Source organism: Culex quinquefasciatus, chromosome 2 (genome assembly GCF_015732765.1).
Source record: "Culex quinquefasciatus strain JHB chromosome 2, VPISU_Cqui_1.0_pri_paternal, whole genome shotgun sequence".
NCBI lineage: Eukaryota > Metazoa > Arthropoda > Insecta > Diptera > Culicidae > Culex > Culex quinquefasciatus.
Genome location: NC_051862.1, coordinates 41,515,027 through 41,528,713, shown reverse-complemented (window position 1 = coordinate 41,528,713; position 13,687 = coordinate 41,515,027). Strand labels below are relative to the sequence as shown.

The window sequence follows — 13,687 nt, the reverse complement described above, 5'->3', positions numbered from 1 at the left end:
AGCTCGTTAACTGTTGGGAAGAGAGTCCAATCAGAGTAAAGAAACTGAGTTGTATGTTATGTTCAAGTTAAAATCATTCTTAATTTGATTTTTATCTGATTTTCTAAAATAATAATAATTAGAGGGAAACTAATAAATTTGATTTTCAAGTTTAAAATTGCTTTTCGTTTTATTTTCCACATTTTTTGTAAAAATATTCAGGTGATATCTTCAAAAAAAATGAAATGAGAAAACAATATCCCAACTAAACACAATTCAACCCTACCATCGAGGGACAAAAAAACTGGTCCAAGAAGGTAGCACTGTAGGAGGGTGGAAGGGCCGCTCTCTCTCGCACGCAGACTGCAAAATAAGTTTTATCTTATTGTTCACGGGGCCGAAGCTGTCTGTTTTTATTATAAATACAATGCCACTTGCCTCCGGATAGATCACAAACGGTTTACGGTTTTTGCCGAGAGCAACGCGTAGTGCTGTCTGGAATCGCTTCGAAGGAAGCAGAGGAGCAGTTTTAAAACAGCTTGGAAAAAAGGACTTTCCAAGGGAGGGGGCGAAAAAGTGGTGGTCCCAAAACTGACAAAACGGATAATTAGTGACGATAGTTGGTTGGACTGTTGGTGCTGCAAGAAGTAAGTGTTTCTAATTGCCCCTATTTCGATGGTGTGGAAACCACTGCCGGTGATAGTTGGATCGTTTAGCAAGTGATTATGAACTGGAAAGATAGTGTTTATTGGGAGTTGTGCTTTGTGAAGGAAAACTTGGTGACAGTTTAAATCGAGCCGTTTTTGTTTATCTATTTCAGTTGGACTATAAAAGATAGCAAAAATGGTTAGTTCTGGTTCTGGTCTGGAATTCGCCATTCTTCAGTACATTTAGTGCAAGATGTTTACAATTATTACAATGGATTTTTGCAGTTTACATCCATCTCAACTCAACGCAGCCATTTTGTACTTAACAGATCAATCCTTAAAAAATGTATCTTCAACATAGAGTACATCATGGAGAACCCTCGGAATAACAACCTTTTTGTTCACTTGAAAAAACTTGTCGAAAATCAATCGTTTACTGACATCATTAAATGTGTCATGCTGTGTTAAAAATTATGTACAGAAACCAATTTAACCCATTCAGGCCTGATGGTTAATGTATGGTATGGTCCTCAGGATCATTTTCCCATCATCAACTTTTTTTTTAATTTCGGGTTCAATAAGAAGATCTTTTTAAAATGTTTAATGAACTTTAAGCAGAAAAAGCAAAATTATATTGATTGTTACTTTTCCTACCAGCATACATTTGAGTAGTTGAACTCAACACTTGTTTTAAAAGTAATACTTTCCGATACTGCTTTGGATATAACCTCGACGAACTTCGTTGAATAAATGGACGATTCGTGCAAAAAAAATCATTCCTCACAACTTGTTTCATACACTTCTTGTATATTTTTGTTTAAAAATTGTTTGAAATTCATTGAAAATACTTTTTTTTAAAAATAAATTCAATAAATAACTTAATCAAATGAGCATGAGCATGAGCATGAGCATGAGAGACCACCCATGGTTGTCCTTCTCCGTTGCTGAACAGGACCGTAATATCCTATCAGCACTAGCGATCATACGCTTCAACGATCTAGTGATGTTTCCCTTATCAACAGCATGCATGAATGCGCTGAAAAGATAAAACATCAAGATCATCAAAACTAGAGCTGCTGTAGATAAGAAACAGTCATTGGCCACCAACGGCGCCCGCCATGTCAGTTTGTAGATCTCGAGGGAACGGGACGGGAATGTTAGTTAGCACAGGCTGCTACCAAGGGTGGGTTCTATACGATATCCACACCCCCGCGTGTGCCGGAAAACTACTTCTACTTGGGATTTTGTTAGTAGGGAAGGGTAATGGTCAGGATTCATCATAGAAGATGATGATGTGACCCAAATAATCGATAAGTTTTGTTTAATGGGTTGATGTATTATTCCCAAGGCTAGCAATCGGATGCTGCTGTTGAGACTATTCCCGTTTATTTGTGATTTATTCACGTTTAGATGGATTATCTTAGACAGCCGGCTGTGGAAAGATAAAACCACAAAGAATGTATTTAACAGGTAAAATATTAAACCCTACGTAAAGTGTTTAATTCGAGTGGATCATAGACGATTTCAACTTTTGAATAACTATAAGATTAGTGACCGATAACTGATGAGTTACGAAGCTACAAGAAGGGCTTAACAACCGCGTAGGAGAAATACTCGTTATCGTGCTCTCCGAGCTATAATGCTGAGAATTATTTTTTCATGCGTTTTACGGAAAACGTCTCTTCAAATTTTAAATTTATACCTCGCAAGCGTATAGCGAACCTACAAAACACATACTGTCAAATCGTAGAAATAATACACGGAAAAACGGCTATATCGTTTATCAAACACGGCGACGAACGCGCTACACAAAATTGACCCGACGCGGTCCTAATCGAACTAATCTATCGGACTAAATTTCATTAAAATAAAATCGATCTCACGACCACCGAGAAACGCTACCCGTTTGTTCTTATATCAGCAGTAAGCTTGCCCTGAAAACAAATATATCATTAGTAATTTACATACTCTTTCAATCATTCATTCACTCAGCCAATCACACAAAAAACTAATTAATTTAAATTACTGTTTTAGAGACTTGAAATGTTCAGTGGAGACATACATACACCCGCACACGCTCAACCTTCATTAATCCCTTCCTCATTACGTTATCTAATCAGATAGAAAAACACCAATGTTGTATTGTTAATCCGATTCCGGCCAATCGTGGACCTTCCTGAAATAATTGGAACCGTCAAAAATCCACCAAAGCATCTACCACATTGATCACACCAGACTGGTGGCAAGCTTGTCAAAAAGTGAACCTCACTTTTGACAGTCCATATAGGGTGAATGCTCCATAAACTGGTTGCACAAAATAGGGTATACAGGCCATTTATAAGTCAATTTGAAAATAAGTTTATTTAATATTTAGGTTTGTAATTTGAAATTGTTATTTATTGTCTAATTATTTTTTTTGTTAAGACCGAGCCATGCGGTAAGGCTTCCGCCTCGCAAATGGGAGTTCAGAACCCGGTGCGGACCAACATAGCTGGTGATCGTTTTCCTTCTGGATACGATTTCTAAGTAAAGGAAAGGTAGTTTATCGTCACAAGCTGTACATTATCTTCTTGGAATATTGACATTTAACCTCATTTAACACTAAAATATGTTAATAAAGTTAACATTAAAAAATGTGAACGATTGATTTCGTCCTTAAAAGGCTGGATAATATTTTATTTTTTCTAGTTATTTATTTTTTGACAAAACATATTTAAAATTATTCATTAAAAACACAATTTGAAATATTTTTTCACAAAAAAAAACTTTTTTTCAATTGCACATTTGCTGGCTCTTTTACCCTATATTTAGCGTCAGAGGGGTAAAGCGACCAAATAGCGGGGTCCACGGTCCAACCAATGTGAGTATCGCGGCCCATACATACAATTTGACAATCTTGCCATCAGGCTGGATCACACAAAAAAAACTGTGGTAGAAAAATATCCACCGCGACCTACCGCGATCAATTTTTGACAACCAACGAATTACTTCAAGAAAACCCCACCGCGGCCAACCAAAATCAAATCAACAATACAACTCAAATCAAAACGGGCTCACCAAAGTTGCTGCCAAACTGTAGACTCTCGCATCACTCTCAGCAACACTCTCTCCTGACCATCATCAACGCCTCGCACAGATCACGATGATGACATCGAGCGTTCTCGCTCTCATCATCAGGAGCGTGACCGACAACACGGCACGCACACGAACAAAGCTCAATGCCAGCCGTCCGAATCACCGCGCTTCCCGTCTCGCTCCAACACACAACTCCGCGCTGCACAACCCATTCAATAAATAACTAAATCAAATTGTGAAATAACTTAGTGATTCGAAATCTCGTGATACAATTTCATGAAATTATAATTATACAATTTGAAATCATTTAGATTTTAATTTTTGTATTTTTTTATTTGGGCTTAAGAGCGAGTTTTTCACCAATGTGTAACAGGTCGTATCGAGGTGCTCCGATTTGGATGAAACTTTCAGCGTTTGTTTGTCTATACTAAGATGAACTCATGCCAAATATGAGCCCTCTACGACAAAGGGAAGTGGGGTAAAAAGGGCATTGAAGGTTGAGGTCCAAAAAACCTAAAAAAATCTTTAAATTGCTCGCGTTTGCGTAAAACTTCATCAATTCCAACTCTCTTAGATGCATTCGAATGGTCTTTTGAAGCACTTCAAAATGAGCCATAGACATCTAGGATTGGTTTGACTTTTTCTCATAGCTTTTGCAAATTACTGTTAAAAATGGATTTTTTTAAAACCTTAATATCTTTTTGCAACAGCCTCCAACACCCATACTCCTTTAGGTCAAAAGATAGGTAATTTCATTGACTATAAGCCTGCGGTATTAACTTTTTGGCCAATCGCAGTTTTTCTCATTGTTTTTCGATTTTTCTACAACAAACATTTTACAACGTTAGTTTTTGCCCTGCAGGCTTCCATAGCGGCACTTTTTGGTCTCAATTTTGTCATATTCGGAATCTTCGGAAAATTTCACGTTAGTTAGAAGTATTGGAGTTGTATATTTGATTTTTTAAATAATTAAATAAAACATTTTTGAAAAAAGAAAAAGATCTTATTTACTCTGTGATCAATATGTCAAATGCTGTATCAAGTAGGCGAAAACCTGTTTTACCCCTAACCCATCAAATTATTAAAAAATATTTCAATTCATTCTAAATGGAATTTTTTTCAATAAAATTTACAACTCCAATACTTCTAACTAACGTGAAATTTTCCGAGGATTCCGAAAATGTCAAAATTGAGACCAAAAAGTGCCACTATGGAAGCCTACAGGGCAAAAAACTAACGTTGTAAAATGTTTGTTATAGAAAAATAGAAAAACTATGAGAAAAACTGCGATTGGCCAAAAAGTTAATACCGTAGGCTTATAGTCCATGAAATTCCCTAACTTTTGACCCATAAGAGAATGGGTGTTGGAGGCTGTTGCAAAAAGATATTAAGGGTTTAAAAAAAACCATTTATAAAAGTAATTTGCAAAAGCTATGAGAAAAAGTCAAACCAATCCTAGATGTCTATGGTTCATTTTGAAGTGCTTCAAAAGACCATTCGAATGCATCTAAGAGAATTGGAATTGATGAAATTTTACGCAAACGCGAGCAATTTTAAGATTTGTTAGGTTTTTTGGACCTCAAACTTCAAAGACCGTTTTACCCCACTTCCCTTTGTCGTAGAGGGCTCATATTTGGCATGAGTTCATCTCATGTATAGACAAACAAACGCTGAAAGTTTCATCCAAATTGGAGCATCTCGATACGACCTCTAGAACAAACCGAGCAATATTTACAAAAACTGCCTCTTAAGGCCGTTGCAATAAATTTTCAAAGTGACGCTGAGAAAAACTCATTTTTCGCAAAGTGATGAGGCACCACCAAATTTTTTTTACTGAAATTCATTAAAGTTTTTTTTCAGTAATTTAGATTTTACTGAATTCTCAGTTAACTGGTATTTGTCACTTTGACAGACGATTTACTGAAATTTCAGTAAAATGCTAGTCAAAACTACTGGAATTTCAGCAAAAGAAATGTCAAATTATTTCGCTGAAAATGCAGTAATTTTTCTTGTGGCAGTTTGACAGATCATTTGCTGAAGATTCAGCAATCGTAGCTGGTATTTTAGTAATCAAACTTTTATTTTGCTTGTCATTGAAAATGTTTACAGTACTGTTATTTATACATTTATTTCATCAATAGTCCAAACCTTTAAAAAATGTGGTTAGCATCGAGGCATTTGTTATTAACTTTTTTCTTACCTCACAATACAAAATTTAAAAAAAACGCAACATAACTTAAAAATGTTGAAATTATACTAAAAAGTTTATTTTCGAACTCAAATTCTATTTTGCATTTTATATTTTTTTTCATTATGTTGACCATATTTGTTTAATAAGTTTAATCTCTTGCAATTATACTGAATTCTAAATCAAAATGTGCATTTTCCCGAAAACCAAAATTTTAAAATACCTGTTTTGTGAATTCAACTTGTAAAGTACAACTTTGCTCAAGACATCAAATCGATGCCCAAATGCAAATTTTGTTTAAACAGTTCTTGAAAGCCTTGTATGGAAAAAATAAATGATGCAATTTTTTTTTATAAATTTGGAATCAATGGTCAAACTTCAAATCAAAAAAATGCAAAAAAAGTCGTTTTGAAAATCGTCGAAAATAATTTGTTGGACTTTGTATAAGAGTTTGGAAATTAAGTTTTTTTATTCATTTTTAGAAAACCATTTGAAATAAGTTTGAAAAAAGAAACAATTTTTTACTGAAAAATCCTCATATTTTTTTCAAAGAAATTACGGAAATATTCAAAGAGTTCATAATTCGTATCAAAAACAATGTTTATGTTTACCATCAGTACACCGAAACTATTGGCACTACGCCCCCCGGGGCATGGCCTTCCTCTAAAGTGGGATTTCTGCTCCAGCGCCTCTGACGAGACAGGAGAAACCGGGACCGACGTTTTACTTCACCATCCGATAGAAGCTCAGTGGATAAGGCGGGAATCGAACCCGCGTCTCATAGCATCATCGGGATCGGCAGCCGAAGCCGCTACCCCTGCGCCACGAGACCCACCATCAGTACACCCTGGGTGCTGAAAAGACAGAATGCGTAACGGGATTTTCGAATGCTCCCCACTGCTCCCCACTAATACATCTGCACTACAGCTGTAAACATAAACAAAGTGGCAGGCTATGTTCAAGCTCAAGCGTGACATATTTTTTGCTGCTGAAAATACTTGTTTTGATTTTTTTTTTATAAATCTGTTCATGTTTAAATTTTCATAGACTAATCGACGACCAAAAGAAGCCTTTTTGATTTCCACGTAACGAAATATTACGTTAGAAGTGGGTGGAATTTTGTGAATCAGAAGAACAACTGAATCGAAGTTCCGAGATTGTGCAGTTGGAGTAAGATTATTCAATATTATTTGGCATGTCGACGTCGTCGTGCTATCTTGTCGCACCCGCCATTTTGACGTTCCGAGAAAAGCGCGTTTTAATGTTTGGCCTTGAATATTCAAAAACGAGAGCACGCAATGTAAACAATAACAAAAACGTTTTGTTTGGCTCACCATTCTGTGCATTGTCCCAAAGTTTGGTTGAAGTTGGTTGCTGGAGTCCCGAGTTATAATTACAAATGTTTACGGTAGTCTAGCTTGTACGTGCGACAAACGCATCCTGACTTTCCTGGCCTGAAATCCCTTTGGCCTTTTGTCGCACTTACATCAATTTTCATGGAGTGACAAGATAGCACGACAAGATTGAAACTACTTTCATATATAAAGTGACAAAAATGCACGGAGTTATTTCGGTTTTTGTTGAATATCTCAGGATTGGAATCGAATTTTGGGAATCTGTGAAGGTCAAAAGGTGAGGCATTGTGAGCTGCACAAAATGGCGTTCTTAACTCAATTTGGCCCAAAATGCACGTACGACAAGTTAGCACGATGACGACGATGTGCTATTCATAGTTATTGATAATTCGTCGCTAACATTTCAAAAAGCGTCATAAACGTAAGTTTTGCGTGAGACATAGCGCTTATTGAAATGTTAGCGACGAATTTACCCAATCTCGATTTCTACCCTCTTCTTAAGATTTGTTTACTTCGAATACCTCAAAAGCTCGACGCCACCGACAAAATAAATTATAGACCGATTACAATACTTGCCACTTCTTGGTATCATTTTGCGAACAGTAAATTGGTTCCGCTTTGACAGTTCTAAATTGAGGCCGCTTTGCGAACCACTATTCTGCACCCAGAGTACACCCATACAATTCCGTTCTGCAAAAGAAGGTGAAAAGTCAAGTTTGAACCTGTTTGAACCACCTTCATAAATACTCAAAACTTTATTTTACTCATGGATAATGTATAGACAGTTTCTGCAAATCAGCTTCACCGTAAGTCGAAAAGGGACAAAAAAAATTTAAAAAAAAATCAAACAAATAATAAAAATAAACATCTTATATTTTACAAATTCATTCCATTTATTTATACGCCAATGAAATGCAAAATATTTTAAAATTCATTAATAATCCCTGATTAATCTTTTTGCCTTCCTCACCTTACTGAGGAAAGGCTATAAAATCACTCGAAAAATGAACTTATTAATTTGACCTCGTAGACCCACCTTCACGTAAACATATCGACTAAGAATCATGTTCTGAGCAAATGTCTATGTGGATGTGTGTAGGTGGGTGGACAAAAAAATTCTCACTCGATTATATCCGGACTGGATGAACGGATTTTGACCGTATTAGTCTCATTCGATCCGTCTTGGGGTCCCATAGGTTTCACTTTAAAATCAGCAAGTTTAGTTAAGTACTTCAAAAGTTATGCTAAAAAAACGATTTTGGCGTGTGTCCGGAGAATTGTAAAAAGGGTGGTTTTTGCAAGAAAACCTATCATGTTATACATTTTCAGAAAGGTATTAAAAAGACCTTTCCAATGAGCCCAAAACATCGTGGATCTGACAACCCTATCAAAAGTTATTAGCACTTAAGTGTTATTTATACACTTTTTGGAGGCTGGATTTCAGATGTTGTGATAGAAATATTGTCTGAATCTTCCATGCGAACTATTGTTGGATAGGATTTTTATCAGACCTTGCCGATGAGCCAGAAATATTGAAGGTCTGCGAACCCTATCAAAAGAAATGAGTAATAAAGTTGATTTGTTAAACATGTTAAGGGGGGATGTTGCTATTTTTACTGAATGTATTGACTTTATGAATGTGAGGAAGGCACCAACCACCTAAAGGTGGATTAAGTAACGTTTTTTTTATTTTTAATTAGAACACAATCACAGGGTAATTCTCAAACAACTCACATAAAATCGAAAAAAGTTGCCCCGACTCCTCTTCGATTTGTGTAAAACTTTGTCCTAAGAGGTATTTTTTCCCTGATTACGAATCCGAACTCCATTTTTCAACATCTGTTAACGGAAGGGCGATACGACCTCTTCCATTTTTGAAAATTTGAAAAAAATACGTGTTTTTCAATAATCTGTAGCCTGACATAGTGATGGTTTGGAAATTTGATGTCAAAGGGACTTTCATGTAAAACTGGACGCCCCTATTTAAAACGTATTCTTCATCGAATAAAAAATACAAAAAAAAGTTTAAAAAATTCTGCTATATTTTCGTTACTTAACTGTTATTTTTATGAAGGGTTATTTTTTTTTATTTAAAAATTTAATGCTTTTTTGTGATTTCACAGGGTAATTTTTTAGATTGTAATAATGTTTAAAAAGTTGTAGAGCAGATAATCACAAAAAAATTATGTATAAACATAAGGGGTTTGCTTGTAATCATCACGAGTTATCGCGATTTTACAAAGGGGCCACCCATAAACCACGTGGACACATTAGGGGGTATGGTGATTGTCCACGCTCCATACAAAAATGTTTTTTTTTTGTATGGACTATTGTCCACGAGGGGGGGGGGGTTTGGGATTTCCAAAAAAGTTTGGGTAAATAAACAATCAGTCCCAATACTGAACACATTTCCAAAAAAGTGTCCACGTGGTTTGTGAATGGTCCCAAATCAAAGTTTTGTTATTTATGAATAACATTTTTACTTTCAATCGTTAGTTGCGTTTCTTTTTGCTCATTTTATTTTTTTAAATTGAGTTGACTTTCAAATCTATAACTATTATCGGTTATTTTCAAACATACTATGTAAATATTGAAATTAATTTCCAGTGAAATTGAAATTGATTTAATTATTTGAATAAAATGTATTTCAAACAACAAACATTAAAAGAATCTAATCTCCTCTCTGTCTCCCCCTAGCTCCACCCCACCACCATGCGGCACTTTTGGGTGTGCGGGCTGGTGCTGCTCGTGCTGGCGGTTTCGCTGACGGCGGCCCACAAAAAGGAGGAATCGTTCGAGGAGAGCGGTGGCAGCGAACACGGCGCCGAACATCACGGCAAAAAGGGCGAAAAGGCGGACAAGGGCTACAAGTCGAAGCACGGGCTGGAGAAGAAGGAAAAGGGCGATCACGGCAAGGAGGAACACGAGTCGCACTTTGGGGAGGAAGGTGGCCACAAGAAGGAAAGTCACGACGAGGGTGAGGAGTTCAAGAAACATCACGAGGAAAAGAAGGGCGAAAAACATGGAAAGCACGGTCACAAAAAGGGTCACAAGAAGGGCTCGAAGACCACGGGGTACCACAAGAAGGCCCACAAGGACGATTATCACAAGGAGCACAAGTTCTACGATGATGTGCACAAGGAGGGCAAGCACAAGAAGTACGGAGACTTCCACGAGCACCACATGAAGGATGCTGGAGAGCACAAGAAGGGTGGTCATCACGATTCGGCCCACAAGGAGGACCACTATGCCAAGAAGGGACACTCGGAGAAGGGACATCACGATGAGGACCACAAGGGCTGGAAGAAGAAGCATGGCCACGAGTCGCACTACTCCCACAAGGATGATTACGGAAAGAAGGGGGGCAAGAGTGGAGGCAGCGAGCATGGGTTCAAAAAGGGGGGACATCACTAGAGTGGTAGTGAGTTTGTATGAGTGATTTGTTTGAAGGATAGATAAATGTAATCAATTGTAAAACGTCGATTCGTTTTTGTATAGGATTTTAAAAGAGTAAATAAAAAAGTATAATTTCAAATTTTAAATAAAAATCTCGTATTATTTTCGTTTTGAAACACTTGAACTCAACATTTTAAATACCGTCATCTGGGGTGCACTTAAATGCTTGAAATTTGGAAATCGATGCCCTATTCTTGTTAATCTGTGTCTGCTCTATCCGAAACATATTAATAATATCCAAATATTGAGAAGTAAAAAGGCTAAAACAACTGTTCCAATTCCTGTGCATAGTCAAAGATGGCGGTAACTATGCAACAGTTTTTTAACCATGACCTCAGGCAACATAACGAGGCTGTTTGTCGGTCAAAAACCTTATCTACAAAAGAATGTAAGCACCTATTAATCACACATAATTCCTTTTCACGGCTCACAGATAAGATGTTTTCGTAAAAGAAAGTGATTCGGGAATTGTGTTGTTCTCAGCAAATCTTACTAAACAATTTTTAAATTTAGCAAAATTACAAGGAAATTGGGGGAGCAGCACCTATCTCCATCATGCCTCTAATGTTGGCATATCACACCTTCACGTTCAATAACGGCTCATAAAAAGCGTTTTAGGGTAGGGTAGTCATCAATGAGACACTTTTGGTTTTCAACTTTCAAAGATTTTTCTCATTTTTTCATCAGCATGTTTTAATGAGCTTATTGTTGCATTTTCTTTCTTTTAATGGGTTCTAACATTGACCAAAATATGAGATCGATCCGACATCTACAGCCAGAGTTATTCAACTGTCTCATTGTAGACGCTCTTGGCAGGAACAATGAGACAGCTGGGGAACAATGAGACACACTACGAAAATCAAGATTTTTCTAGTAAAACATCATGTTTTTGTATTGTTCCATCGCAGGTAACTTGCCTTGAACATTTTAGAGCAATTTTGCCAACATGAAACTTTAACTAACAAAAGTTATACTAAAAAGTATTTAAATTTTGTAAAATTCGTATATTTATACCAAATAACTTTGTATTTTTGGTTAATTGAAGTTAAAACTCTTTAAATATGCCAAAAATCACTTTTAATTCATGTTTTGAAAGATTTCCATAGATTTTGAAAAGTTTAATGAAGAAAAATCAAAGTGTCTCATTGTTACCCATGGGCTGAAATGAGTGGGGAACAATGAGAGAGCCCTGGATTCTGGGTATATTCTAAATTTAGGCCAAACCTAATGAAAGGACATTGTAGCCCAACTTAATCCCTATGGAACGTCGAAAGAAATTTGAAGAAATATTAGTTTTGGTGTTAATGGCAGCCTACGAGCGAAAAAGTAATTTTTGTCCATAATTTACTTTTACACCCCAGAATCAAACATTTATGAATAACTTTTCAAGGGAGCGTCCATAACCAAAGCCACTATTATGGCAGACGTATATCCAGTAGACACACCTTTCCCCCAAATATGAGCCTGATTGGTTGAAACTACAACTTGTTAGAGCCATTTTATCATTGTTCCCCGTGTCTCATTGATGACTACTCTACCCTACCTTTAAAAACGAGATCTAGATGAAAAATTACTCTTCCTGGTTATTGCAGATTCAAAAAGCTCACTAAATTTCGCATAAAATGACATGTCCCATAATTTTTGCAGTTGAGCAGTGAAAAATGGCTCATATTTTAAAATTATTAAAGTATACATTTTTATAGTAAAAAAATAGGGTTTTTCAGAAATTTTTGTATTTTAGTACGGGGAAACTTTCGTATCATTTTTTTCCCATACAAGATTTCTTACAATTTTGTGGGCTGGTCATTCAAAATAGGTATGTAAGTGTATGAAAGTATGTACTTTCAGAAGGTATTTTCTTATCAAATGATATCTTCGAAAAAGTTGTAGGTTACGATAGCGATTTTGACATTAAAAAAAGAATTTTAAAACCGAATCGAATTTGCAATCAAAAAGAACTTTACATTTGCTTGTAAAAAATACCTTTTTCATGTTTTTTCGATTTCTTTTTTCAACTCCAAAAACAAAATTTATGAATAACTGAGAAAAATGTTCAACCATTTTCTCTCTGAGACTTTCAAAATTGAACTGTAAGTTCCTGAGATACAGTCTCACATAGTATAAATGAGTTGTTTTTTTTTCTAATTGTCACGTAAATGGCCTGTAATTATCAACTGACAGTTTCTCGAAAACTACTGATTCGATTTCCGATTTTTAAAAAATGAAACTTTTGTGCAGTTTTCTAATAAAAAAAATAACTATTTTATTTCATTAAAAAAAACTAAAGACTTCTGAAAAACATTTTTTGTTCCCAAATTTTTCGAGGCTGTTTTGAAATTTGAAAAAAATAAATAAAAATAATTTGAAAAATATTTGAAACGACCTCATTTAGAGTATCTCAAGCAAAATTAAAAAGAAATTTTATGCGTTTTTTCTGAATAAATATCATAGAAAATCAATTAAAAATCTTCAAATAAAGTCTGCTGTGATACCATATCTAAAAGACTAAATATTAAAAATATCAGATTTTTTAAATATCATCCAGGAAAAGAACGTTTTCATATCAGAGCTCCTAATAAAAACTCATCAGCATTTTACCCTGAAACAAGTGATAATTGCCTCAGTTCGAAGTGAGAAAACAAGGTTTCATCAATAATATTGCCAAATAATTTGTATAAACTGCAAATTGGATGGGAATAGGACTTGCCGAAAATATAAGAATATCCCCTATGACCAATTCCATGTCCAATAGGGAATCGGTTGTACCGGTCCCTCTCCGACTTCTATGAAACTTTGTAGACATGCTATCCTACGCTTATGTAAGCTATTTTTGCGTATATGGAGCCAGTTTCACTCGATAAAGAAATTTGAAAAGGGCCTAAGTGTTTAACATATTTTTTTGCAATTCCGTCTTGAAACTTCCTACTTTTCCTGTCATTCTCGCGTGACGAAACAGCCTACTTTTATCTACTAAAAATAACAGAATC

General features: G+C 35.8%; 1 protein-coding gene across 1 annotated transcript; it reads left to right on the top strand.

Annotated features, from left to right (window-relative positions):
- The first annotated feature begins 413 nt into the window (after positions 1-413).
- Positions 414-10,752, top strand: LOC6034711 (putative eggshell protein). The gene is made up of 2 exons (XM_038257052.1): positions 414-626; positions 9,942-10,752. The coding sequence occupies exon 2, from the start codon at positions 9,957-9,959 to the stop codon at positions 10,656-10,658; it is 702 nt and encodes a 233-aa protein (XP_038112980.1). The 5' UTR covers positions 414-626; positions 9,942-9,956; the 3' UTR covers positions 10,659-10,752.
- The last annotated feature ends 2,935 nt before the right edge of the window (positions 10,753-13,687 follow it).